General features: G+C 42.7%; 1 protein-coding gene across 2 annotated transcripts; it reads left to right on the forward strand.

The window, feature by feature from the left end:
- The first annotated feature begins 12 nt into the window (after positions 1–12).
- RRP1B (ribosomal RNA processing 1B) lies at positions 13–26999 on the forward strand. 2 transcript variants are annotated; one of them, XM_083820672.1, is made up of 16 exons: positions 13–152; positions 3734–3816; positions 4729–4786; positions 5515–5600; positions 6649–6710; positions 8649–8778; positions 10125–10189; positions 10753–10919; positions 11471–11565; positions 12367–12464; positions 17445–17464; positions 18305–18430; positions 19221–19972; positions 21674–21820; positions 22528–22594; positions 23711–26999. In XM_083820672.1, the coding sequence occupies exons 1-16, from the start codon at positions 20–22 to the stop codon at positions 23899–23901; spliced, it is 2280 nt and encodes a 759-aa protein (XP_083676798.1). In that variant the 5' UTR covers positions 13–19; the 3' UTR covers positions 23902–26999. The 2 variants fall into 2 exon arrangements, with proteins under 2 accessions (XP_083676798.1, XP_083676799.1); XM_083820673.1 differs by having other exon boundaries at positions 11474–11565.
- Positions 27000–27828: the final 829 nt, after the last annotated feature.

A 27828-nucleotide genomic window follows, 5' to 3' on the forward strand; every position in this document is an offset into this window, starting at 1 on the left:
AGCCGTGCCGGGCCGAGCCATGGCTCCCGCCGCCGTGCCGGCGCCCGAGGTGCAGTTCGCTCAGCGGCTGGCCGCCAACGAGAAGCGCATCCGGGACCGCGCCGTCAGGAAGCTGCGGGGGTACCTCAGCGGCCGCACGCAGCGCCCCGAGGGTACGGATGGGCACGGCTCGGCTCGGCTCGGCTCGGCTCGGCTGGGCTCGGCGGCCTCTCGTGCCCCGCCGCCAGCGGCCGGGGGAACGCGTGCGGGGGGCGGGAGCCGCTGCCGGGCCTGCCCCGCCGGCCCGGGGTCGCTGCGTGGCGACCTGGGGTGGTTTTTCCCTTTTTCGTTTATTTTTCGCCTCTATTCATCTTATATTTTTTTTTAGGGAGTGCTTTGAGGGGCTGGGGAAGCGTTGGGTTGTTTAACTGCAGCCGTTCCGGAGCCAATTCTCCTTCAGGTTGTATGGGTTGTCTCGTAGCCCTGCGTTCGTGGTATTAGCAAGGTTTGCTGGCCCACGTGGAGCCGCGCGTGGCCGCCCCAGGACCCGATGCGGGCACCCTTCAGCGGCGTGCCGGGCCGCGGCCTGTGTAAGCCGTGCCTAGTGGCTTCGGGCAGGCCGTCCTGGAGCTGGCTGCGCCTGGAGGTGCTTCTGTGCACCCTTTCCTTGCCCACACGGGAGGCTTACCAGCACGGTGACAGACTGCGAACGCGTGGGCCCAGTTCGGTAAACCTTCCCCGTGGAGCGACAAGGAGCACGGTGTGGGGATGTCCAACAGCTTCTGCGATGCGCGTGGATTGCTGTTTCCAGCACGCCGTGTCACAAGCTGGATGCAGTACGTGAGGCACACACGGACACCCCCCTTGGCTTTGAGGGCACCAGCCTAGACCTGGCACACCAAGAGCTAAACGGGAAGGCTGGTTCAGCCTAAGTTAATTCCTTGCAGAGACACTGGGGAACATGTTGTTTATTCCTTTCCAAATAATATTTGAGCTATTAGCAGTGTTTGACAGAGGGAAGAACACATAAGACCAGCCTTACTGGGCCAGGCCATGGGGCCAGTAGCTCATCATCCCATTTCTGACAGTTACCAGAGACCTAGGGGATGCCTAGGGATGAGTAAGAGCAAGTGAGTGCACATGGTATTCCCCCCCCCACACACACATATTTTTCAAGCTTCCATTTGTTTTTAGCTCTGGAGACTTCCTGTGCTGGATATGACACCCAAATATTCAGTGCTTCTCCACGCATCTTACCACAAAGGACGGCTTCCTCTTCAGTTAGTGGATGTAGTTGGCCAGGTGGAGAGGAGCGCCCCAACTGAGGGAAGAAGTTGCATATTCAGCTAATGTCTTAAACTATTAGGAAACTAACACGGGGAAACCGTGAGTTGGAATGTCAACCTTTTGCATGTTAAAGTTAACCCGCCATGAAATGCAAACAACTGGGAAACCAAGGTGACTTAATTTCCAGTGCTCTTAGATTGACTTGCTCTTAGGTACTGTTTAAGCTGGTAATATTAAATTTTAAGTTAACTTTTTCAGACTTGGAGAGAAAGTATTACGTTGAAGAGAGATTAAGTTATTAATGAGCAGGCTTATATCCAGGCAGGGTTCTGCCAGAGACAAGGGTCACACTTCAGGTAACCCAGCTAGACACTTTAACTCGAACAATCGAGAGCTTGCTGACTTTTCAAAGAGTGGGTAGAGTTACTGCTGACATTCGCTTCAGTCAGATCTTTCACAGGTAGACAGAACACAAGCAGAGGACTATTCAGTACGGTCTATGCTAGGCCATGCTGGGTAAACTTTGAAGATGCAGAGCCTTCCTTACTTGATTTTAAATAAGTTAATTTCTGGAGAAGGTATAGAACGGCTGAAGTCATTATATGTGTGCAGTTGAGCTTGGATGAGCATGTTATTCCTTGGAAGTGTTCATTTTATTTTTTTTTTCATGTTAATTCGTTGTTAAAGTCCATGCCTTGAAAGAGGAAAGATGTGCTATGCTGGGCTGATGATTGGAGGGTCACATTTGCTTGTATCATCTAATATCTCGTATAGAGAAATCAGTAAATTAATTGGTGAAAGAATAGTAAGAGTAAACATGTTAAAAGAGGAAAGATTGTGAGGTGTTCTTAAACGCTAGCTGCATTTACTTGAGCCCAGTTCTGTAAAGGATTTATGTAAGTATACCATTCCCACTGAAATAAGCTTGTGTAGGTCCTTGGAGATTATCTACAGTAAATCAACAATTTTAACTAGCATTGTCAAACCGGAATAACTCCCAAACAGAAATGCTAACAAGACTTTCATTAAAGTAGCATGTCTTCAGTGGCTGCTTATGAGTGATTACTAGTGCAAGCTCCCACACTGTATGTAGGGACAGAGTTACAGTCCAGACGTGAAGACCAAACTTTCTCAAGGTATCGTTTAGATAAAGAAGGCCTTCAGTTTTCCGTACTGCATTTAGGCTGAGATTTTAAAATAACCTTGCCGGAATGATTCTTTGCCAGCAGTGGATGGTGACAGCAGGGCTTGCAAAATGGAAGAATAGAAAACCCAGTCTTGAAAAGTGCTTTTTGAGTGACTGGGAAAAGGAACATGCTCTAGAACGTTTTGGTCAGGGTCCTTTGTCAAGATGACAAAGGATTGCCTAGGACACTGTTAAAAGCTCTCAGTGTCTGAAAAGCAACTCTGTGGGAAGCCCGTGTTCCTTAGACAAAGTCTCTTGGGCCATCTTTATAGATAGAAGCTGACATCCCTGGGGCATAAGCCTAATATCTGATGCTTCTATAGAGTTAGTGCTATGTGCAAAGCTAAGCCTGCTTCTTACTGCTATATATGTAGCACATGAATCTGTTAAACATAAAAAAAAATAACATTTATTAAGTGAATATTAAATCAGTGAATCAAATGATATCATGTTTAATCTTAACATCACTGACAAATCCAGGTTAAACTTATTAATACTAGTAAGCATACTGTTTCCTCCGGTGCACTTTGCATATATCTTCCACCACCTCTACTTCCTTTCTTTTTAACTGAGCATGACTGCAGATGATTTAACTAAGATGTTTACAGTTTTTTGTCTGAGTAAAGAGTGGTGCAGTAGTGATGATTGCTTTCAGATGACTTGTTTCCAGGAGAACACGCTCAATTTGGATCTAGCAACAGGCCGTAGCTTGAAAATAGCTCCAGTAGGTTTTTGCAGCTACTTTGTATGCTGTCAAAATGTTAATTCTCAGAAACGTATTTGGGATCTCTAATTGTTTTTTAAAGCATTCTTTCCAGGTAGTACTTTCTGTCTGTAATGTGTGCTTTTTGCTACAATGTGAATTTTTACACTGTAGTGAAAATAATCTTTGCTGTTAAAATTCAGGTGATACTGTACCTCAAGACTAAATGCAATGAAAAGATTTTCTTTATAGTTGCTCAGGCGTTTTGATTATGAATCTTAATGTAGAGGAAATTTGTTGACTGTCAGAAGCGTACGCTATCAAATGAAGCCACATCTCATCTATGATTTCTTTGAAATCTTTGGTACTTTGGCACAAGATAGAAGCCTAAAGTCATGGAATGACTAAACTATGCCGAGTGGCCTTCCAGTTAGTTTGCTTACAGTGGAAATCAACATTTGGCTAAGAAAATATAACAAAAGTGAAGGAGAGCAGGGAAGAGAGACTACTGCTTGAAAGCACGTGGGTGGAAATCTGGTGGATTTTTCATTTTCATTCAATCTTCTTGTATTCCACAGGTGGCTTCAGCCAGGAAGAACTGCTAAAAATATGGAAGGGGCTGTTCTATTGCTTGTGGATGCAGGATAAACCTCTGCTACAGGTATAGTAACTGCTTTTATATTTGCCTGAGTGGGTCTCCTAAAACATACTAATTTACCATAGTGAAAATGGCTGTGGTGAGTCTTGCACACTTTTCTTTCTTCCCCTGCTGCTCATATGTGGCACGTGCAGGAGAGGTGACCAATTCTGTGATCCTCACCACATGAACAGAAGCCTAAATGGCGTGGTGCTTGCAATCACCCTTTCCCAAGGCAGGTGTAGCTGTATTCCTTCCAAATGAAATACATGTAATTATGAAGTACATGGATTTGATGGGACTACAACAGTAGCAGCAGGTTGCCCTTAACCGTAACTTAAACATACGTGTAACCTTCAGTTAGTCTAGTTCAAAAGTTTCAAACTTCCTTTTCTTTTGATATTATGAAGAGTTTGGTGGCACTGGCACTTCCTCCACTACAGTTTTTGCTTCCTTCTCCAGTTCGTCTACCTGCTTTCAAAAGATAATAGCTTTGGAGTACCAAATCTTGGTAACCTCACTTAACCAGTTTTAAAATCACTTGTCTCTTTGTGTGAGCAAGTTTTATCTCACAAATAGTACAGAAAGCTCCATCTACAATTAACTTACATTAGAACAGTACCCTTGAAATTTTATATTATTTGTTAATTCAAATACACTGGATTATTCTCCCAATTTAGTTCTGTCTGCTGCCAAAAGGATGATTTGTGTAGATACCTGATAAATTAACACGGCTTGATAGCTTTGACTCCTCTCTTAAAACAGGACTAATCCCAGTGGAAGGACAGCTACGGTATGAAAGCAGCTGTTAAGAGAATTTTTCTTAATTTTGAGGGATGTTGTGTCATATTCATACTTGCTATTTTCTCATTGAATGTGTATTGAGGAGACCAAGCTCTGAAACATGCTCTACTAACTGTATTTATTTACTTTTAGGAAGAACTTGCAAATAATATCTCACAGCTTATCCATGTGATTCAGAATACAGAGGCTCGTAAGTACTATTTCATTATCTGACTCATTTTGAACCCGCTATCACAGTCCCAAAATAGAGACAGCGAGATACGGGTGGTTCCTTGTTTTTCCTTTGTTTGTTGTCCAGCTGGTATGTGTGATTGCACTAAGTGGAGCATCTGTGCCCTGGATCAGGTGCAGTTTGTTTCCGATCATTGCAGGGGAAGGGTTGTACCTCCAGTGCAGTAAAGGTGAGATTTTGCAGGGTGTGTGGCAAAGCATACTTGTTGCCTTACTTTGCTATTCTGCATCTACTTGTTCTGGGTATATCATACTCAAAACCAACCTCATTTCATGAGCTGTGAAGTGTACAAAATGCACTTGAAATACAGTGCTTGGTCAGTGCCAAACTAGCATGGGTAGACACGAGTGCAGAATGGGTATCTTGCTCTAACTTTTGCATATATAACAGAAAATGTACATATAAAAAGCTCAGGCTCAGTAACTTCCTTTTATTACAATTCTCACTGTAGTTGCACTTGCCTTTGAAAGTAGCTGTGAGCCTTTCTTGTTTTTCTGAAGTTTAATCAGCTTGTCCTTGTACTCATCTCAAACAGATCTTCCCTTAGCTCTATCCCAGTCCTTGGGTAAACCCCTTGGGAAAAACATCTCTTCCTCATGTTGAAGTGATTTCTTGAGATTTTTAGGTTAGCGAAAGAAACTTTTGTGCCAGACATGCTGATGATTTTTTTTCTTACTTTCTTACAGGACACTTGTTCATTCAAACATTTTGGCAAACTATGAGCCGTGAATGGAATGGGATAGACAATCTGCGTCTTGATAAATATTATATGGTAATACTAATTAGCTCACTTGTGGATCTTTTCTGGTGTAAATGGTGATGTTGTGTTGGAAGACAGCTTTGTCTGCACGTGCATTTATGTATATCGTAAGAGAGAACAAGTGGCTATCTTCATGATGCATTGCAAGACACTCGTTTTAAAGGCTTTCAGTCACTGTCCAAGGTCTTAAAGTAATTATTTGTCATGCCGTGAGTGCTTTTTTGCTTGCCTTCCTTTATAACAGTGATACTTCTCATGGATTTTCATTGGGAAAAGCTTCTTAGGGAGGAAGCTATTTTCTTGTGCAAGTGCCCTCACTACGTATTAATGTTGTCTAGGTGGACACTGCATCAGCATCAATAATTTAGATCAGACTCTTTAAAGACTTTAATGAATCTGTATAAAAAAGCAGTTGTCACTAGAACACCAACTTTCCACCACTGTAGTAAGTTCAGCTATCAGTTCTTTTTATAGGAAACGCTATATTAAAAGACAGTAAAATCAGTGAAAGAACACTCTTAAAAGACCTGCCTTTTGAAAAGAATGAAATCAAGTTAATCTTTTAATTTGAAAGAAGCTAATTGCAGGCACATTTGCTGTTGTATTTTGTTGCTCAGTGTTAGCAGAAAGCAGGTACTTCAGTTAAGTGTTCTGAGCCAGTTTAATGTAGCTGGTTTACATGTGGCTGTCTCTTAGCGAAAGGTTCCAGTCAATTAAATGATTATTGTTATAATCTGTCTTTATTGTTGTCTCTTGTTGAAGTTGTGGGTTTTTTAATTTGGCAGCACTTAATGAAGAAATCGGGGTGATGGAGCGGGAGAAAGCTGTATGGTAGAGACAGTCATTGATTTTGCTGGGCTCGCTATGTGAGAATAGTTTATTGTCTTTGGAGCCTCACAGCATCCATCTGTAGCTTGACATAATAGACAAGTCTGTCAATGTTTGGGGGAGGAAGCTTTTCATCTTGTACTATGAAGAGCTTTACAAAGAAATCCATTCCTATTACAGTACACCAACTCTTTTCTTTATGAATGCGTGTAAAAGATTTTGTACTTTGCAGCTAATCCGTCTGATTTTGAGGCAGTCTTTCGAAGTGCTGAAAAGAAATGGCTGGGATGAAAGGTGAGCAGACTTCTGAATGTAATTTCTTCATAGAGAAGTTACCCAATTTTTCTTATTAACATTTAATAGATCCTTTTTGTCTGCAGATGGCGCTGTCATGAAGTCTTAGCACTAAGGCTCATTTGTTCTCTGGATCTCTTATGATACATAGTTCAGAAAAAAAGCAGCCTTGAAATACAAAACCTCCAGATATATGATGGGGTTTGCCAGATCTTTTTCACTTGGCCAAAAGAGTTAGCAGTGGAACATCATCACTGGAGAGATTAGACTGAGTTAGCATCCCTGAAAACACAGAAAAGGAATTTATTCTTGGTTGTAGTATGTTTCTCACTGGCTCTGTCTTTTTTTTTTTTCCACTCTGTTTAATCATGGTGACTTGCCTTTTTATGAGACTGAACTGGAAGTTACTACTTAATTGTATACAACAGGGAGCCAGGTTACATCAGCGAGTTTATTTGTATTTCTTCCATATCCTATCAAATGGCAAGTAATTGCAGCTATCTTGCTCTGTTTAGAGCATCTCTAAGATGCATTTAAACTGATGAAGAGCTTTAAAGTCTCTTAATGCTAGGCTATCAAGCACTTCAAGTTTATCCTTTATCTCTCATGCTTTCTGGAATGCAGATGCATGTAGGTGTGATATCATGGAAATAAAAGGGAATGTAAAGCTGACTACCTGTCATCCCCTCTGTTTTACCTTAATTTTGTATTGGGTAGATGACCACAGGTTGAAGAGCTAAAAGTGCTCCTTAAGAAGGAACAGAAAGTGTGGGAGGAAGGAATTGGAGGAGGCTTGACAAAGCCAGTACTCTTTCCCACACGCATTTCCATGGCAGAGACATGGTCACCCAGAGTGATCTCTGACAAAGTGTCATTACTTAGCCTGCCTTTTTCCAGCTTCACTGGAGGTATGGCTTGGAGGTCCTTCTCCATGAGGTGCGGCAGTGTGGGAAGAGAAGATCATGAATTCCTCTCTTTGCAGAGTGAGGGGGCTCAAGAAGCACGTTTCTCCGTTGGCCTTCCTCTGCACAGCTTTCCAGCCACTCTGCCCCAGGCCTGTAGCGCTGCATGGGGTTGTTGTGGCCAAAGTGCAGGACCCAGCACTTAGCCATGTTGAACCTCATCCCCTTGGCCCCTGCCCATCGACCCATCCTGTCCAGGTCCCTCTGCAGGGCCTTCCTACTCTCCAGCAGATCGACACTTCCCACAACTTGGTGTGATAGCATGTCTTTTTGAGCCTTGTGATTCCAGCAGTGGGAAGTATTTGTTGGTAGTCCAGAAGTTAGTTATGGAACAGAGCCACAGCCCTTACAGCTCAGTCACTTCTGGCTTGAGCTCTTGGGATGATGACGTTTTACGCCTAACGGCCTACGATCTGTTCTTTGGTGTAAATGTTTTGCTCTAAGGGACAGTGGATAGTATGCTTCAATGCTGGCAAAGTCTGCACAGCTGAAATGAGTTTGAGAAGGATCGGTGTTAAATTTAACTGTTGGGTGCGCACCAACATGAAAATTGTCTTGTAAAATGGGGGGTGGTAGGTGTTGCCCATCAAGGATGAATATGACAGCTGGGGCTTTAGGAATGCCCTGCTCAAGTGGCAGAAGCCTTCATCCTATCCATCAATCATATGGGATAGTAAAGTTCAGTCCGTGTTAAAGTGTGAATTTTAAAACCATCATTTCCACTGTAGCAAACTGTGGTGGATTGTGATGCTACAAAATAGTCTGGACTGTAAGGAGTTCTAGTTATGGATGGATTATTTAATTGGTTTTTAAGATGTGAAAATTGATCACTGGATTTATTTCTTGTGGCTGTTGATCAGCCATCTTAAGAACTGGTAAAACTGGGAATGGCTAGAGTTTATTTTCAAAGCAAACAATCTGAGCAATTGAATATGAATGTCTTGCTCTCTTTCTTTTTTCCTTTTTTTTTTTGTAGTCTAAGAGATCTATTACTGCAGCTATTGATGAAAGAAGTTATGGACCCAGAGAGCAATACTCCCAGCGGAATAAAGTTCCATTTAATTGATATCTATCTTCAAGAGTTGGCTAAAGTTGGTGCGAAGGAGGTTAGAAAATACATTTTAATTTTCTTCCTGATTAATGTCAACTGTGGCATTCAGCACTTCAGAAGCAATACAGTTTTTGTGTATTAGTGTGGAAAGTGAGAATATAGTAGTTTCTCTCAGGCTCCTGACTACTGATATCCGCTCCAAATTGAGGTTGGAAATAGCAGTCAAAGAGTTTTACCATTCTCGTTTGTTTGTTTCACAGAATGGACTTAAATTCTTTTCCCTTGCATGAACGTGTTTGCTAGTCCTTGCTTTCACAAAGACTGACATAAAGCCTGCTCTTGGCTGATTCTCTAACACACCAAAGCAGAGGAAGAAAATAAGCTTTCAGAGGTCTGGTTTATTTTTTATTGTTGCCTTCAGACCTGTGCATTGAGCAAGTTACACTCTACGTCTAGTTGTTTTGCTGATGACAACTGTCTTTCTCTGCTGTGGATTGCTGCCTGCTTTTGTTCCAGGTGCCCTTAATTTTGGTAGGTGCTGTAGAGTTTTGCAGCAGCTGAAAGCCTGTTGCTGCAGCTGTTGTTGCTGACTTCTCTTAAGGGTGTTTCTCCTGTTAGTCTACAAGGCTGAGCTGCCGGCTGCCCCGCACTTAGTTTCAGGCTCATTTTTATCCTCGTTTATGGCATCTGATACCATAGCAGTGGCTGAAAGTGTCAGCAATTTTCCACTAGTATCCTTTTGCAGTCAGTATTACAAGCTATCCTGCCTGCAGCTTTTGTTGTTCCAGATTGTGGAGTGAGAGGGAGGTCTCTGCAAGAGAAGTGTCTGGTCTTGGAGCATAAATAATGTCTGCAGCTCCATAGTAATAGAACTCTCAATCCATGGCTAAGCCACTTAAAGTGACCGTGGGGACTTAGACTTGTAGACTACTTGAAATCACAGGCAGTGTTTATAAATTTAGTTGAGGGAAGGGTCTTTATCTTTAGTAGTATTGTAACTGACAGTGTTTTGGTCTAGGCTGGCAGGTTAAGAGAAACTCAGATCTTACCCATGTTTACGCTGCAGGCTTTCTTTGTGAAAGAGAACTAAACAGTTTAAGGTTTCTTGGCCTCATTTTTCCATTTTTGAAATAAGAAGCCTCATTATATTTCCTCTACTCAGAAAGTTAAAGTTTGCAAAGCAGTTAGCATTTTTATAATGCTTCCAGGGAGTGTCTGGAAGTTGGTAGTAGCAGTGGTAAGAAAAAGTCACTGGATATTCCTGTTGGTTGGAATTAGACAGTGTGCTGAAAGACTGACATAATTTCTTAAAGATGATCCCCCACCACACCAAGCATTCAAGGAATTTCAGTGTGCACGTATAATATTTATTGTGCTAATTATTTTTTTCTAATCATACAGCTCACAGCAGACCAGAATCTCAAGTTCATTGAACCTTTCTGCAAGTTTGTTGCCAAATCAAAGGAGTAAGTTTAATGAAAGGATAAGTATTTCTTAAGAATTAAGAAATTCTGTAACAATGCTCTGCATCCTAATAAATGGGTTAAAGAAGATACACAGTGTAACTTCAGAATGTAGAGAAAGAAGGATATTTTACTGTGTATGCAGTCCTTTGAAGATAACGGATGTTTATCAAAGTTACAAATAAGCCCTATGGATTTATTAAAAAAAAAAAAAAAACACTAACATCTGTTGGTTAGTTTTGTTTTTAACATGCATGGTGCAGCTGATCCAGTTAGATTTCTCTGTTGCTGCAATGTAGTGTAAAGTAGTATATAAACACAGTGAAATTTAAGAGGGGAACATTGGCAGGACACCTACTCAGCTATAATTATTTCGATTTAAAGGACTGCTGTTTAGGAAGTAACAGGTTTACTTTCCTTATCTGGAGGGCTAGATGCTCTTCTACTTTCTTCCTTCTTACACATTTTCCCTATGTCTCCCAAATTTCCATTTTTTTTGAACGTGAGAAGAGAGGGTCGGTACGCTTCTGCCTTTCCACTCTCATCTCTACTCTCTTTTAATACAGTTCTAGCATAATGTATGCTGTAGCCGGTGGTATCTTTGAAGTCATTGTGGATCAGTCCCCTTATGCCATTGAGGACCTAATGAAAGAACTGGGTAGTGGCAGTGATGAGGAAGGCGTGTCTGAAGATGACAGTGAACACGGAAATGATGAGGTGCTTAAAACCAAAGGTGAGGAGAGAATTCTAACTGGCCTTGGTAATACTAGGATCACAAAAAATCTGCTTCTTAGAAATACATTTCTGTTCTGAACCTCAAGCACGTGTTGAGGGTGATGTAAGGGTAATTGTGATTTGATCCCCTCAGATGAGGTTAAACAGAATGATTCCTCTAGAACATGTCACAAAAGTGAGCGGTCTCGGTTTAACCAAACAATAATCAGCTTTCCACGACAGTGGGAGATAATCTGGTCTGGCTTTTGGCTCTTAGATATTCAGAACTTTTTTTGAAGATGTTCTTTTGGCATCCTTTGAGGGCTTAAAGTTTAGAAAAGGGAAAAAAAGGCTGAGCAGGAATGTTTTCAATCCAGGTATGCTTTAGTACAGAGACAACTCAAAAACACTCAGATAAGCAATACACAACCATTGCATTAATGGTGACATAAAGTACTTAAATCAGTACAGATTTCCAAGATAGTGTGAAGAAAAATGCATGTATATGAGAGCTGTGCTTGGCATGTCTGTTTTTACAAACTAAACATTAATATTCTTTTTTTATTGCAGCAGATAAATGCTTTTCAAAAAAATCAGTGCAGAGCTCTGAAAAAACAGAGGATGTTTACAAAAATGCTGATGACAGTATTGGGCCTGTTCTTCAGGTTTGTTGCTTGCTTTCTGTTTTAGTAGTACTCTTCCTGTTTTCTTCTTTGATTGTTTTCAAGAAGTACTGAAATAAAGGGTTTTAATTGGATAAACATATTAAAAAATGTTAATCCCCTTCTGCCCTAATGTACGTTGGTATTTATGTAATGTACTCTGAGTACTTCATAAGGAAATAAATCCATGTTGAAATTCTGATTCCTTCTTCCCCTCTACCATACCTTCTGCTCTTCCCTTCCTGTTTCAAGAGTTCAGGAATGTGTGGCAAAAGCCAAATCACTATGAACAGTCAAGCAGTCAGCATAAGTTTTATTGACAGTAAGAGCAAAAGTAATGGGTGATGGGATGCGTAAGAGAGAGAGTAACATGTTGCAGTCTGTGTTTTCAAGACCTTCCAGTGCAGTGTAATGTTTTTGAAGTATCTGCCTTAATGTGTTTGGTGGATGTTCTTCATGAATCTGTGGCTTTTAAGTAAGAACTAGGACTTGTCATTGTTTAAATCTGATACTTAAATATTTTGGGGAGTTTTGAAGTTGGTTGGCTTCTCTCATCAATAGGAATTAAGGTTAGAAATGTTTTGGGAAGCAATACAGAGTTCAACTGCTCTGTTAAAGAAGCAACCATTTGTAAAAGTGAGTATACGTGTGAGAAGGGGTGTAAATTTCAACAGAGAAAATTACTTTGGGTTTAAAGGATGTGTACGCTACTTGAAGTGTTGGTAATGTTAGTTTTATTGAGTAATGTGAGTTTCATTGCATGATAAGCCAACTAAGAAAAAATCTCTTACTTTCCTCCAACAGTTTGATTATAAGGCTGTTGCTGACAAACTCTTCGAACTGGCGAGCAAGAAAAATATACCCACGCGTAACAGAAAGCGTCTGTACAAGCTGGTCAGAAAGTGAGTTCTGTTGAAATACACATCGCATCTGCTACCTTGTCCTAAGCAACTTCTGCTTCATTTTCTACTCACCCTCTTTTGACCTGAATCGTAGAATCATCATAGAATCACAGAATGGCTTGGGTTAGAAGGGATCTTAAAGATAACCTTGTTCCAACCCCCCTGCCATGCTCAGAGACACCTTCCACTAGATCAGGTTATCCAAAGCCCTGTCCAACCTGGCCTTGAAAACGTCCAGGGATGGGGCATCCACAGCTTCTCTGGATAACCTGTTCCAGTGCCTCACCACCCTCTGAGTAAAGAATTTCTTCCTAATCTCTAACCTTAATCTCCCCTCTTTTAGTTTAAAACCATTCCCCCTTGTCCTGTCATTATCTGAGCAAAAAGTTGCTCTTAATCTTTCTTAAAAGCACCCTTTAAGTACTGAAAAGCTGCAGTGAGGTCATCCTGGAGTCTTTTCTTCAGGCTGAACATCCCCAACTCTCTCAGCCTTTCTTCATAGGAGAGGTGCTCCAGCCCTCTGATCATCTTCGTGGCCCTCCTCTGGACTCGCTCTACCAGCCCCACATCCTTCTTGTGCTGGGAGCCCCAGACCTGGACGCAGCACTCCAAGTGGGGCCTCACAAGGGCAGAGCAGAGAGGGACAGTCACCTCCCTTCATCTGCTGTCCACTCCTCTCTTGATGCAGCCCAGGATACGGTTGGCCTTCTGGGCTGCAGACACACACTGCTGGCTCATATCGAGCTTTTCATCCACCAGAACCCCCATGTCTTTGTCTTCAGGGCTGCTCTCTGTGAGTTCTTCTCCCAGTCTGTGCTCCTGTCTGGGATTACCCTGACCCAGGTGCAGCACCTTGCATTTGGACTTGTTGAATCTCATGCAGTTCACGTGGGCCCACTTCTCAAGCTTGTTCAGGACCCTTTAGATGGCATCCCTTGCTTCTGTTGTATCGACTGCACCACTCAGCTTCGTGTCACCTGCAAACTTGCTGACGGTACACTCAATCTCACTGTCCGTGTCATTAATAAAGGTATTAAACAGCACCAGTCCCAGGACAGACCCCTGAGGGACACCACTTGTTACCAGCCTCCACTTGGATGCAGAGCCGTTGATCACCACTCTCTGGGTGTGACCTTCAAGCCAACTCTTATTTTCTGAATGGTCCACCCATCAGATCCATACCTCTCCAATTTGGAGATTGGGATGTCACGTGGTACCATGTCAAAGGCCTTGCAGAAGTCCCAGGTAGGATGACATCAGTCGGTCTTCACTTGTCAACTGATGCAGTCACTCCATCACAGAAGGCCACCAGACTGGTCAGGCGCAAATTGCCGTTGGTGAAGCTGTGCTGGTTGTCTCGAATCACAGAATCACACAGAATTGTTTAGGTTGGAAGAGACCTCCAAGATCACCCAGTCCAACCTCTGACCTAACACTAACAAGTCCTCCACTAAACCATATCACTAAGGGCTACATCTAAGTGTCTTTTAAAGACCTCCAGGGATGGTGACTCCACCACCTCCCTGGGCAGCCCATTCCAATGCCTAACAACCCTTTCAGTAAAGAAGTTCTTCCTAATATCCAACCTAAACCTCCCCTGGCGCAACTTTAGCCCGTTCCCCCTCGTCCTGTCACCAGGCACGTGGGAGAACAGACCAACCCCCACCTCGCTACAGCCTCCTTTAAGGTACCTGTGGAGTGCGATAAGGTTGCCCCTGAGCCTCCTCTTCTCCAGGCTGAACAACCCCAGCTCCCTCAGCCGCTCCTCGTAAGACTTGTTCTCCAGACCCCTCACCAGCTTCATTGCCCTTCTCTGGACTCTCTCGAGCACCTCCATGTCCTTCTTGTAGCGAGGGGCCCAAAACTGAACACAGTACTCGAGGTGCGGCCTCACCAGAGCCGAGTACAGGGGCACAATCACTTCCCTAGCCCTGCTGGCCACACTGCTTCTTATGCAAGCCAGGATGCTGTTGGCCTTCTTGGCCACCTGAGCACACTGCTGGCTCATATTCAGCTGACTATCAACCAATACTCCCAGGTCCTTCTCTGCCAGGCAGCTTTCCAACCACTCATCTCCCAGCCTGTAGCGCTGCTTGGGGTTGTTGTGCCCCAGGTGCAGGACCCGGCACTTGGCCTTGTTGAACTTCATACAGTTGACCTCAGCCCATCGGTCCAGCCTATCCAGATCCTCCTGCAGAGCCTTCCTTCCCTCGAGCAGATCGACACACGCACCTAACTTGGTGTCATCTGCAAACTTACTGAGGGTGCACTCAATCCCGTCATCCAGGTCATCGATAAAGATATTAAAGAGGACCGGCCCCAGCACTGAGCCCTGGGGGACTCCAGTAGTGACCGGCCTCCAATTGGATTTGGCTCCATTCATCACAACTCTTTGGGCCCGGCCATCCAGCCCGTTTTTAACCCAATGAAGCGTACATCACTCCAAGCCACGAGCAGCCAGTTTCTTGAGGAGAATGTTGTGGGAAACGGTGTCAAAAGCCTTACTAAAGTCAAGCTAGACCACATCCACAGCCTTTCCCTTATCCACCAAGCGCGTCACTTTGTCATAGAAGGAGATCAGGTTCGTCAAGCAGGACCTGCCTTTCATAAACCCATGCTGACTGGGCCTGATCACCTGCTTGCCCTGCAAGTGCCGCGTGATGACCCTCAAGATAATCTGCTCCATGAGCTTCCCTGGCACTGAGGTCAAACTAACAGGCCTATAGTTCCCTGGGTCTACCCTCCTTAGGGTAGATTATGGAGATTCTCCTTAGTCCTCCTTTTTGTGTTGATGTATTTGTAAAAACATTTTTTGTTATCTTTAACGGCAGAGGCCAGATTGAGCTCCAGATGAGCTTTGGCCTTTCTAATTTTGTCCCTGCACAGCCTCGCAACATCCTTATAGTCCTCTTGAGTAGCCCGCCCTCTTTTCCAAAGATTATAAACCCTCTTTTTTCTGCTAAGCACAAGCCGCAACTCTCTGTTGAGCCAGGCCGGTCTTCTTCCACGCCGGCTCGTCTTTGGACACGTGGGGATGGACCGCTCCTGTGCCATCACGATTTCCTTCTTGAGGAGCGCCCAGCCTTCCTGGACTCCTCTGCCCTTCAGAACCGCCTCCCAAGGGACTCGGCCAACCAGCGTCCTGAGCAGCTCAAAGTCAGCCCTCCGGAAGTCCAAGACAGCCGTTTTACTGGTCCCTTTCCTGACTTCTCCAAGAATAGAGAACTGAACCATTTCGTGGTCGCTCTGCCCAAGACAGCTCTTGACCACCACATCTCCCACCAGTCCATCACTGTTTGTGAACAGAAGGTGTAGGGGGGCACCTCCCCTGGTAGGCTCTCTAACCAGCTGCGTCAGGAAGCTATCTTCCACGCTCTCCAGAAACCTCCTAGACTGCTTTCTCTGGGCTGTGTTGTGCTTCCAGGATATGTCTGGGAAGTTGAAGTTCCCCATGAGAACGAGCGCTGACGATTTCGCAGCTTCTGCCAGCTGCCTGTAGAAGTCCTCATCTGTCTCCTCATCCTGGTTTGGCAGTCTGTAACAGACCCCCACCAGGATGCTTGCCTTGCCGGCCTTCCCGCTGATCCTAACCCACAGAGACTCAACCTTATCATTCCCAACCTCAAGTTCCACAACATCAAAACACTCTCTAATGTAGAGAGCCACACCACCACCCCTTCTGTGCTGCCTGTCCCTTCTGAAGAGCCTATAGCCAGACATTGCAGCACTCCAGTCATGAGAGTGGTCCCACCACGTTTCCGTGATGGCAACCAAGTCATAGCCTGCCTGCTGCACGATGGCTTCCAGCTCCTCTTGTTTGTTACCCATGCTGCGTGCATTAGTGTAGAATCACCTCTTTGTCTTGCGTGTGCCTTGACACTGCTTCCAGGAGGATCTTGTTCCACAGTCTTTCCAGGCACAGAGGTGAGACTCACTGATCTATAGTTCCCTGGTTCCTCCTTTCTACCTTTTTTTAAAAATGAGGGTGGTGATTCCCTTCCAGTCTCCAGGGACTACACCTGACTGCCAGGACTTTTCAAATATGATGGAGAGAGGCTTGACAGCTCTATCAGCCAATTCCATCAGAACCCTGGGATGCATGTCATCTGGCCCCATAGGCTTGTACTTGTTCAGTTTCATCAGGTGATCTCTAACCTTACAGTGGGAGGGACTTTGCTCCCTCAGCCCTCATCTTCACGTTCAGGGAAACAAGAGACGTGGGAAGCCTGACTGATAGTGAAGACTGAGGCAAAGTTGTTGAGTACCTCAGCCTTCTCCATGTCTGTCATTACCAGTTCACCCTTCTCATCTTTCAGAGGGGGCACGCTCTCCTTGGCATTCCGTTTCTGAGCAATGTGCCTGTGGAACCTTTTCTTGTTATTTTTTGCATCCCTTGCCAAGCTCAGTTCCATCCGTGCCTTGGCTTTCCTGAGCCCATCCCTGCGTATCTGAACAGCATCCTTGTACTCTTCCCAGGCCACGTGTACCTACTTCCACTGCCTGTGCATTTCCTTCTCGCGCTTCAGTTTGACCTGGTGACAGTGTCACAAGGGAAGGCTTATCTCACAGCCCTGGATAACACGCATAGGGTGCCTGAAGCCTGTGCTGCTGTTCCTTATTGGTAATACACCTCAGCTAGCTGCAGCTGTTCCTTATTGGTAATACACCTCAGCTAGCTGCAGCTGTTTATCTACACTGGGTGGCTTTGTACTGCAAGATGACATTGGATTGCGAATGACACAATGTTACATGGTACAGGAGAAGTGTTAAATTCCTCTTTTCTCAAAACTTTCAGGTTTTGGGTTTCTGAGGCACATCTCTTCTGGAATGAGCGCTTGTGTTTTCCTGTGTAAAATACATTGTTCTTATTTTGACAAAAGTATAATAAAGTATGGTGACACTATGCTTCTAGTGCTATAATTGGTACTAAATCAATAATACTCTTTTGTTTTCCTTCTCTCCCTCCCTCCCCGCCTCCAGGTTCCAGAACTTAGCAGAAGGTAAGGACTGAGCAGCATACAGAGACAGTTTCTTTCCATTAAATGATACATAATGGTCCCCATACGATATGTATTGCAAATCTTTTTATGTGTATGTCAAGGATTTCGTGCCCAAAGAAGGGCAATGAAGCTGGTGAAGCATCTGGAGATCGAGTTTTACAAGGAGCAGTTGAGGGAAATGGGGTTATTTAGCTTAGAGAAAAGAGGGCTCAGGGGAGGCCTTATTGGTCTCAGCAACTACCTCAAAGGAGGCTGTAGCGGGGTAGAGGTCGGTCTCTTCTTTCAAGCAATAAGTGAAAGGACAAGAGAAAATAGCCTCAGGTTGCACTACAGGAGGTTTAGGGTGGATACTAGGAGAAATTTTTTCACTGAAAGGGTTATGAGGCATTGGAACAGGCTGCCCAGGGAAGTGGTTGAGTCACCATCCCTGGAGGTATTCAGAAGATGTGGAGATGTGGTGCTTAGGGACATGGTTTAGTGGTAGACTTGGCAGTGCTAGGTTAACGGTTGGACTTGATGACCTTGGAGGTCTTTTCCAACCTAAGAGATTCCATTCTATGATACTGTAGTGTTGTGTTTTGTTTTTTTTTCCTTTAACTTCATTAAGACACATTGCATGTTTTTGGTGAGATGGCCAAATCCTCATCACAGCTTGGTCAGCCCTGTGCTTTGTTCCAAAAATGATTATTTTTACTTAAATAAAAATCATTGGTATGATTTTCTTTTGGCCTGAATGGGGAACAGGGAGTTGATTTTCTTTCTCTGGGAGTTATGCTGTATATGTACAGCAACATAGGAATACTGTTAGTTTTCAGATACCTTATCCTTCATCCTCAACAGGAATCTTCCCCGAAGATTTTCCTGAAGATGTTTCTACAGATGAAGATGATGATACATTTAGCAGGGGAAGGCGAAAGAAAAAAGCTGTCAAACCTTCGGAGAAAAACAATCTGGAAAAAGTAAAAGGTAAGGCAAGATCAACCTTTGGAAGAGAGACTATCTGTAATCACTTGTGCAATTAGGCAAAGTATCAGAGCTGTTCCGAAGATGACATAAGCTGTTCTTCAGAATGCGCTGATTTGCATTGTATTGCAGAGAAGGTTAAGTGTGAAGTTAAGGTCACTTTGAAAGGGGTGGAAATTTTATTATGAATTTTGAGGCAAAGATCTCATCGGTTTTGGTCAAAAGCAGAAATGGGAGCAGTTGTTTGCATGACTCCATTGAGCAGTTCCATTTACTGTAGGAAAACAAATATGACAGTCTTCTTGAAATCGGATAACTTAAAACATAGGAATCTGGGGGTGCTCCTGGAAAGATGAAGAATTTCTAAGAAGCACATGCAGGTGTCTCTAGCATCATGACTTATACTGACATGACAAAAGCTGAATTTGTACCCAAAAATATTTCACCAAATTACGGAACCTGAGATACCTGCCTATTAAGCCCAACAGAAGGCTAATAACTCTTTCTAGCGATATTACTATACAGAACAATGTTACCACAGGGAATGGCTTAGATATCAGCTGTGACAAGGTGAGATCAGCAAAATATTAATTAGGCTAGGAGTTGGGAGAATGCAATGTCTTGATTAGCTGTAACATTAAAACTGTAGTGATGGTTGATAGCAGGAAAATGCTATTCCTGTTGGGGGGCGGGCAGGGGGAATAACTAAATAAAACTCAGTTGCTCTAAGTTCCACATCTTATGTTTCACATCTGTTTCACATCTGTGTTGTATGGTATTCCTTTTGGGGTAGACTCAGGGAAGGATGAACAAGAGGCTTCAAGTGCGCAGGAGACATCAGTTCACCAGAAGAGGAGGAAAAAAAGGAAGAAGCGGGACAGACCAAGTGCTGATTCTGGAACAGCTGATGGAAACTGTGAGGAGGGAATGGCTGAAACATCTGTATCTATTGTATTTAACCAGGGAAATGTGTCAGAAAATAACAAGGAAAGGAAGAAAAAGAAATTGTTAGTAAATGAGGTGAACGAGACCAAAAATGTAACAACTGACACCAGAGATAAGCACAGCACCTCTGTGCAGAGCAGTCAGACTGACGCAGAACAGAGTAGAAAGACTCAGTCAAAGAAAACGAATCCAAAAGTGCAGAATGTTCCTGTAAAGCCTGCGTGTCAGAATGGACCAGCTAACGCCAATGGGGCAGAGGATGTCAGCCCGTCTGTCACACCATTAATTTCTAAGGTTGTGAAAAAGAAACAAAAAGCAGAGTCCGTCTTGGTCAACGGGGATACCTTTTTGCAGCAGACCGGCCTGAAATCCAACAAGGAGGGCTTGCCTGGGATGCTGTCAAGGGATGCAGACTCTGAATCTGTACTCTCCAAGAAGGTCAAATTAAAGAAAAAGACAAAGCTGGTTAGTTTGGAAGGGATGAAGGTCTCCAACCAGAAAGCAGCAACCTTGAAAAAGAAGAGAAAAGTAAAAGAGGTGCTAAACTCTGTTGAAGCCAATGGAGTTCTGGAGACTGCGTGCAAGAAGAGCAGACAGGAGGTACGTAGATCTCTCTCTCTCCCCACCCCACTGCCCAGCCTTCCTCACAAACTGCCAGGCTACTTTTCAAGCCTGGCTTCAGCTTTCTGAGTGTGGGACTTCATGAGCAGGTTGTATGTCGATGTCATTATGTACTGTCACCAAAAGGACCGGTCTCCCAGAATCTCCACCCCTGCCACATTCTTATGCCTTCTTATGCGATGGCATTAAAGCCTGTGCTAGGTGCTCGTCTGAAAAGCTCATGTAGCTGAGATTTGCAGTATTAGGGTGTGGGTCTTTGGTTGTTGGTTTTTGTTCCCCCCCCTGGTTATTTATTCATTTGCACTGGGTGTGGTTGAGCGTACATCATGCTTACGAAGGGCACATTTTGGCAAAAAGATGAGAATGCAAAAAGGGTGGCAGCACTTGTCTGTTGGCTGATTGGTCAGTCAGCACACAAACTAGTGGGCCAGTTTTCCTATGTGTAATTCCAAAGAAACAACAGAATTTGCTGTTCCTTGCTCAATCCATGAAGCTGTCTGTGTGTTTTGGGTGGGGGGGGGTCATGAAAGAAATGTTGCAAGTTGACTCAGGAGAAGGAGAGTACTGGTATAAAAAGTGAGCAGGGTGAAGCTAAAAAATATAAATATGGAAGAAATCAGGCTTTGCCATTTTTTTTTCATTGCTTGAGAAATGTTGTTTTATTTCCTAGTTTTAGTAAGGTAATATTGGTCTCTTACCCAGAAATTGAGTGACATATTTATATATTAAAAAAAAAAATCTTCAAATATTGAGAGGGAGGAGGAGGAAAAACACAAACAAACAAGTTCAGCCTTAGTTCAGTCTTAGTTCACAGTTGTTTCCAGAATTTGGGAAGCTAAAAGAAGCTAAAAGACTTCTAAAGCAGAAGTGACTTTCAAACAGAAGCTGTATCCCCAGACAATCTGCAGCTGTGCTGTGGAAACTGTTTTAAGAATTTCACGTCTGTAGGGTGCTGTAGAGCACAGATGAACTTTCCTTTCACAGTAGCCCACAGACGACAGGCTGGAAGGCTCTGGAACAGTACATTTTGTTAGTGGCACTGCCATTACAAGTCTTGAGAATTGCCTTGTGCTGGAGAGAAGGGTTGCTTTAAATGGCAATACTCAGTATGAATCTGAGGGGAGGGCATCAAACCAGTAACAACATACACTTGCTGGATTTCTTGAGTGTTCACAGATGTCGTAGTCTGCTTTTTTTTGTCTCTATCCCAGCCTAAAGGTGAATTTGTTCATTAGCTGCATATCTCTTCCATTTAGAGGCACCATGAGGTACCTCTAAAGAGGTTTAGCTTAAAGCCAAGAAAAAAGACACCATCAGCACTTTGGTGCAGGAGGTCTGGGTTGCTTGTAAGGGAGCCTTATGCACAGTTAAGAAAAAAAAAAAAAGCTTTGTTTGCATTCTCATGGGCCAGAAAGTTTCACAAGTTCTACTTTCCTTGCTATGCAATGAGCTTTATGTTCCAGAGCAGAGCCAGTTATTTGCAGTCATGTTAACTGTAAGCTTAGCTCCTGAGAGTTAATCAGGATGATTGGTTTGTGTGAGTACCAGCTAGCACATTCTCAGCTGTGGCAAAGTTTACAGAGCCATGTGTGGTAAGCTCTGAGCACCAATCGCTGTACTAGGTATAGTTAGGTACAGTGCTTTTGTACTGAGAGGATTTTTTCCCTTCCTTCTTTACAGGAAAGCAGCACTGCTCTGGCACCATTAAAGAAGAAGAAAGCAAAACCAGGAAGTGATTTTGTAAAATTTGAAAAATCAACTTTACCAAAGCCGGTATTCTTCAGGAAAGCCAAAAGCGCCATCTCTTCCACCAGGACCTCCATGCAGGTAATGTGATCTCACAAATGGCAGCTAGGTCTTGCCACAGGTTTCTTCCCAAAACACACACTCAAACTAAGTGCATGCAGTCCTTACTCATTCTGTCTCTTCCAGTCTGTGTTAATCTCCTGACGCAATCAGATAAACCTGGAAATACTGTTGCATTTCTGGAGCCATGCGTGGCTCTGTCTGCAAGGAGTTTCAGAAAATGAGTTGTAGGCATCTTTAAAGTCTCTTCTTCCTTCTGCACTGATTTCAAAAATACCTCTCTGTTAGAAGGCTGTCATTCTAAACCTGCTCCTTTCACGGGAAAACGAAAGCGTTAACTGACTTTTGGTTGTGCTAAGGGACTCTGAGCCTCCATTTCTTCCCACTTGCAGAAGCTGGTAGCAGTGCAGGGCTTCAAAAGACTGCCTTCTTTTCTAAACCTTATTAACATACATCTTTTCAAGCCCTCTTTGCACTTTGAGGCATGGGCGTATTGAAGCCAGTGTGTTTAATACACAGAATCTTGTTTGTTATTGAATTATGTAAGGACCTTAGGGGGAATGTCGCTTCTCTACAAATGCAATGTTTGCTTTTAGCTGGAAAATCGGTGCTGGCATAGCAGAGGGCAGCATTTCAGTGGTAGAGAATTGGAGGGGATGGAGGTAAAAGAATTCATACTGTTGCCTCAGAAGTCTAATTTTATTTTCTGTCTTTATTTTGCTTCATAGTTGAATAAACTGCAATCGTCCGGCTCCAAAAAAGTCACCTTTGGCTTGAATAAAAACATGACTGCTGGTGAGTCTAATCCGTGTGTCTCCACAGTCTCGCATGTTGCCAAGGAAGGGGGAAGCTTCCCCCTTCCCCCTACGTACACACTCACGTACCCTCCCTCCCTCTCTCTCATGGTCTCATCCCTTTTTGTGTAAATACTTGTGTACAGTTCATGAACCAGTTTATAAACCATCCTCAAGTTCCCATCCAGAGGAGATGATGAAATTCAGGACGTTCTGCCCAAAGTGCTAGACTTGGGTGATTCTAGAGTGCTGCTTTACTGACATGCAGATGGAGCCTTCCAGACTGAAAACAGTGCAGCAGTGACAAGCTCTCCTTCCTGGGCCTCCTGTCACGCAGGGAGCCTCTCAGGAAGCTGATACACTTCACGTTCTTCATTGCCAAGTGCTGTTTAGTAGAACAAAGGCGTTGATATGATGAGCTCAGGCTGTATTACAGCAAAGCTTCGCTTTATTTTGTTTGCCTCTGATTTATTATAGTAACGAGTAGATAAATATCAGTCCTGCTCTGGATCCCATATGTAAGCAGACAGTTTTCCCTGTTCCCAACTTCTGTGCTATGGAGCAAGACATTTTCTTATTCCATGTATTCATTCAGCTACTTTTTTTACTCTGATGTGTGCTATAGGCAAAGTTCAAATGGAAAATAATGGGGTTTGATATATGTATTTATGTTAATATAATACAGCTGCACAAAGAGCAAAAATGCGTATCTACTAGCAGAGGGGATAACCAGGAATCTCTAGAGATGTGCTGCTTAAATGTAAGAATAGCACCACTACTTACCCATTGTGATCCTTTAAAAGAATGCGGGGTATTTGGGGTACATAGAACGCTTGTTTCTGAGGAGTAGGCTAAGTCTCCAGCCTGTGAAACTTTGGGGAATGGTTCACAGCCTCTCTGCATTGCGGCAGACCCCATTCTCAAAGGGACTCAGCCAAGAAATGCATTTCACCACCGTCTTTCTCTTTTCCCACCAAAGTCTTAGGCTAGACTTGCATGATCCTTAATGATGGACTTAAAGATCTAAAGCAAACTTTCAGGGTTGGACAATTCCACAATTGATTGATTGGGCCCAGGAACTGCATTGCTTTTAATGCGCTTGCTTGTTTTTCAACAGAATTTAAAAAGACGGACAAAAGTATCTTGGTGAGCCCAGAAGGACTGTCCCGTGTAGCTTTCAATCCTGAACAGAAACCCCGTCACGGAGTGCTGAAGTCACCTGCAGGTATCCCAACAGGAGAACCTAAGCTGAAGAAACCCTTTACTGTTCCAGCTAAGAAGAAATCAACTGCTGTGGACTTCTTTTAAACCAATAGATGTGGCCTACTTTTGTACAGAACATTTTGCTAAACTAGAACGTTCTCTGGAGGTATTTTGAACTTGTTTATTTTTTTAAGTTAATATAAATTGTATATACAAGATTCTGGTTGTGACCTGGGACATTGCTATTTTGACACCACTTCAGCTGTATCTTGAAATACTTGTTTTTTTCTATTAACAGAAAAGAAACAAAATCCAGTCTCTGCTCAGGTGTGGTCTACAAAAAGTCTGGTCTCTGTCCATGTAATTCCCAAGAGACCCATTCATTTAATTAAGGAATGTTGAGGGTTAGATTGTTCTGGGAAATTTTTGAGCCAGTTAAAGGAAACTTGCACTTCATGCTGTTAAACTGTCTCTCACTGGATAGGGCTTAAAAAGGAAAAAAGACACAGATTTTTAACCCTATTAGTTGTTTGTGTAATTTAAAGTTTTACCCCATCATTTTTCCTGCGTCAACCTTGTCATCTGTTGATTCTTCTAGAAATAATGATTACCTCATGTCTCTGCTTAATACCAGCTGGACTTGCTTAGCTTTACCCAAGTAAGCGAGCTTTTCCTGGAATGATGAATGCCTAGCTGCTCAAGTGATCGCTGATACAAATAAGCCTTCACAGTGGGTTGCCTGTAGAGCTGAGAACACTCATCATGTTATTTTCAGTAACACAAGTGCCAAAGCTGACTTACACTTGTCATATATTGTAAGCTGGCTTCTTCTCTCTACTGTAACCAAAATAATGCTCTCAGATGAAAGAAACCCTTGATAACTCCAGGTGGTCTCCCTCCGCCCCCAGTGCTGACTTTCCTGAAGGTCTCTCAAGGATCCTAGTTTTCCTCTCTAGCAGCTGGTGTCACCACATTTCACCAGAGCTCAGATCTCATTCAGTGAATGAACTTCTGACTGTAGTAAAGCTAGATCAGCGTAGTGCATCCTTGGCTATAGGGTACACATCTCTCAAACTTTTGGTGCCTCTCAACACAGGGTGAAACTCTACAGCCCAAACAGTTTGGTTTTGGCTTTGATATAGAACCAGAAGAGAGTTCTTTCTGCAGCATTTCCTTGTATTAAGTTTTTGTTTGGACTTCTTACTACTGCTGTGCATGCTTTGATTTTTTTTCTTTGCTTCTTTGGTACAGAATGAGGTGTACTTCTCTGAGAGTCTATTAATGTATTTTGAGGGGGAACTGTGAGGAAGGGGAGAGCAAACAAAAGTAAACTTCTGATACGGTTGAAAGATTTGAAATCTTTCTTTGAAAGTTTTGCTTATGCAAATAAAGTAAAGGCTTTGCAGCAGATCTCTACATTAGAGTTCAGTTTCAAAGCACGACCTGGTGCCAGAACAAAGCTGTTCATGAAACTTCCCACCAGCTGCTTCCAGGATCCTTTAAGAGAGGGAGTAGACCTGCTTCATTAATTTGTCTTATGATAACTGATAAACATTCGGCTGCTTCAGCCAGCAAAATTAAACATTGTGGCATAATATATTTGCTTACTTAAATATTATTTTTTAACAGTCTTTGATGCTGATTGTCCTCTGACAGATTACTCCCCATAAGCAGCTGGGTTGAAACCACTCTTTCATAGTTCACCTAGAATTCCTTCAAAATACTAGCGTACTTGTAGATTGCTAGTTGGTCTCGGTTGCTCGATTCTAATCCATGCTGGTTCTTGCAATAAATTTGTGGTACTACCATCAGAGTGTTAGAAAGTCATTTTGCTCTTGTCTTTTCTCATATAAATGAAGGACTGATTTTTTTTTAAGTTTCTATTGGTTTAACAGATCAGTAAAGAACTCTGGAGAATACATCTGATAAAATTGATAATATCTGCTGTTCGAGCAATTATTGTTAATCTTACTTTAAAATGTCATTGTTTATTAGCATAATGCAATTTTCTGACAAGACAATAAGTATGTTGTACATTTATCGTGTACTGTGGGTGAGAAGTCATTTGTGGAATATGCATAAAAGAATTTGTATGTGCATGGCTGTTAATGCAGTATGTTGAAGATGCAATATTCCTCCTAGGATAGAGATGCAAAAAATCAGTAGGTGGATCTGGTTTGCATAGGTAAATCAAGGATCAGGGTGCATTGGGGTTTGGTTTATTATATATAACCTATTATGGAAATGTATTTAAATGATTGTCTGAATCTCTTTCAATTGGCTCTGAATCTTTTGAACCTGTTGCTTGTTCAAATACCCCGTTGCCCACAGTACTAAATGGAGCAGGCAGAAATGGCAGTCAGTTTTTTAGCTAAAATTTTAGTGATGTGATCGTGTGTTGGGATTCATGCATAATGGTGTGCCATGACGCTGATATAATGTTTTGTACATATGCATGTGGAGTGTGTATTGTCTTCAGCAGTGTCTAGATTTTCATTCAGGACAACTTTACAAACAAAAATCAAACACTGTCAATTCAGTTTCATTGGCATTGTTGGGTTAAATTGAGTAAATTACCCAAAATATCGGCATAGTGAAAATTGCAATAAACATTGAAGACAAAAAGAAGAAAAATGGATAAATGTAACATCTGGGATACCCACTGCACAGTCACAATGGCACTGTAAGGAGAGGTGTATCTATAGGGGAGAAAAAGTAAAAGAAAAACTGATCTAACCTATTTGATGTCTCTTCATAGTTTTTTCAGAGTTATTCCAATTCTACAGCTGCCATTCACTCTGAGTTAAAATACATTTCTGGCATACCTTTTAAAAGACAGTATTTTATAATGGTTATCTACATTTATGTTACGAATCTGATGAGCTTTGCATTTCTTAAGCTCAAATAGTTTATAATTCTTTATAGCTTCAAGAGAACTCAAAAGCACAAAATTCAGTAACGTAAAAAGTTGAAACTATATTTGAATTGTTGGGCATGTAAGATCTTTTGTAGTCTATCAAAGCTTTGTGACTTGGAAGGCATCAAATGCCCTTTTTTGTATTTCTTGTGCTTAGACTCATTACATGCATTAAAAAGTTCCGTGCATCATTTATGTACCTCTGCAACAGCATTGTTAATGCAAATTTGGTGTCTAAGCATTAGATCATTTAGTCTCGTTCAATAAATCATTTTTTTCTTGTGGACATTGTATTTTGGATAAATCTGTAAATGTGGGGGGTGGGATATGGGGCCTGCTTGAAAGCACGAAGTTCTTCTTGTGTTCACGCTGCTTTCTCTCTTGTTATGACTGTATACTGTATGAAGTAACCAGAAGTGATGAAGAAGACTGCCAGAAGTAACGTAGGGCTGTGATAGGATACACCTGTTCATACACCTTGAGCTACTGACCTTTGGGATTGCACCACAGAGAAGATAGCAGCAGCTGAATGATTGCTGAGAAGAATCAAAGTAGCTCAAACACTACCAGTCCTTGACAATTAAGACTGGTAACAGAAGCAATAATATGGCACGTGTACTTCAAAAGTATAATAGTGCTGGTACCAAAGTAGGTAAGAGATGGGCGCCCTAAAACCTGTTTCCATATTAAAAGCAGTAGAGTGAAGTACGTGTTACATACACCTAGAATCCTACGCAGTATTTTATGTCTCCATTTTGGGAACTGATAGGTCCTGCACTTGAGCAGGATAAATACAAAGAAATAATGCTGTGTATTCTTGAGAGGCACAGAATTTTCAGAAATGCCAAAAAATTATTCAAAGAAAAGTGACTGATCCACAGCAGTGGCACTAGTAAAACTAAAATATAATTGAAAACAGATTTCCCTGATTTTTAAACACAAGCGTATCTTACATTTGATTCTCACCATGCAAGTTGAGGAGAAATACAGCAACTCTTTGAAGATCAATATAGTCTGTAATAGAACTAGAACAATAGGAACAACCCTTCCTGTGGGCGAACTTGTTTAAAAAAAAAAGTTTAAGAAACCTTCAAAACCTGTTTTAGAACCCTGTT

The sequence above is a fragment of the Anser anser genome (assembly GCF_964211835.1).
Source record: "Anser anser genome assembly, chromosome: 1".
Classification (NCBI taxonomy): domain Eukaryota; kingdom Metazoa; phylum Chordata; class Aves; order Anseriformes; family Anatidae; genus Anser; species Anser anser.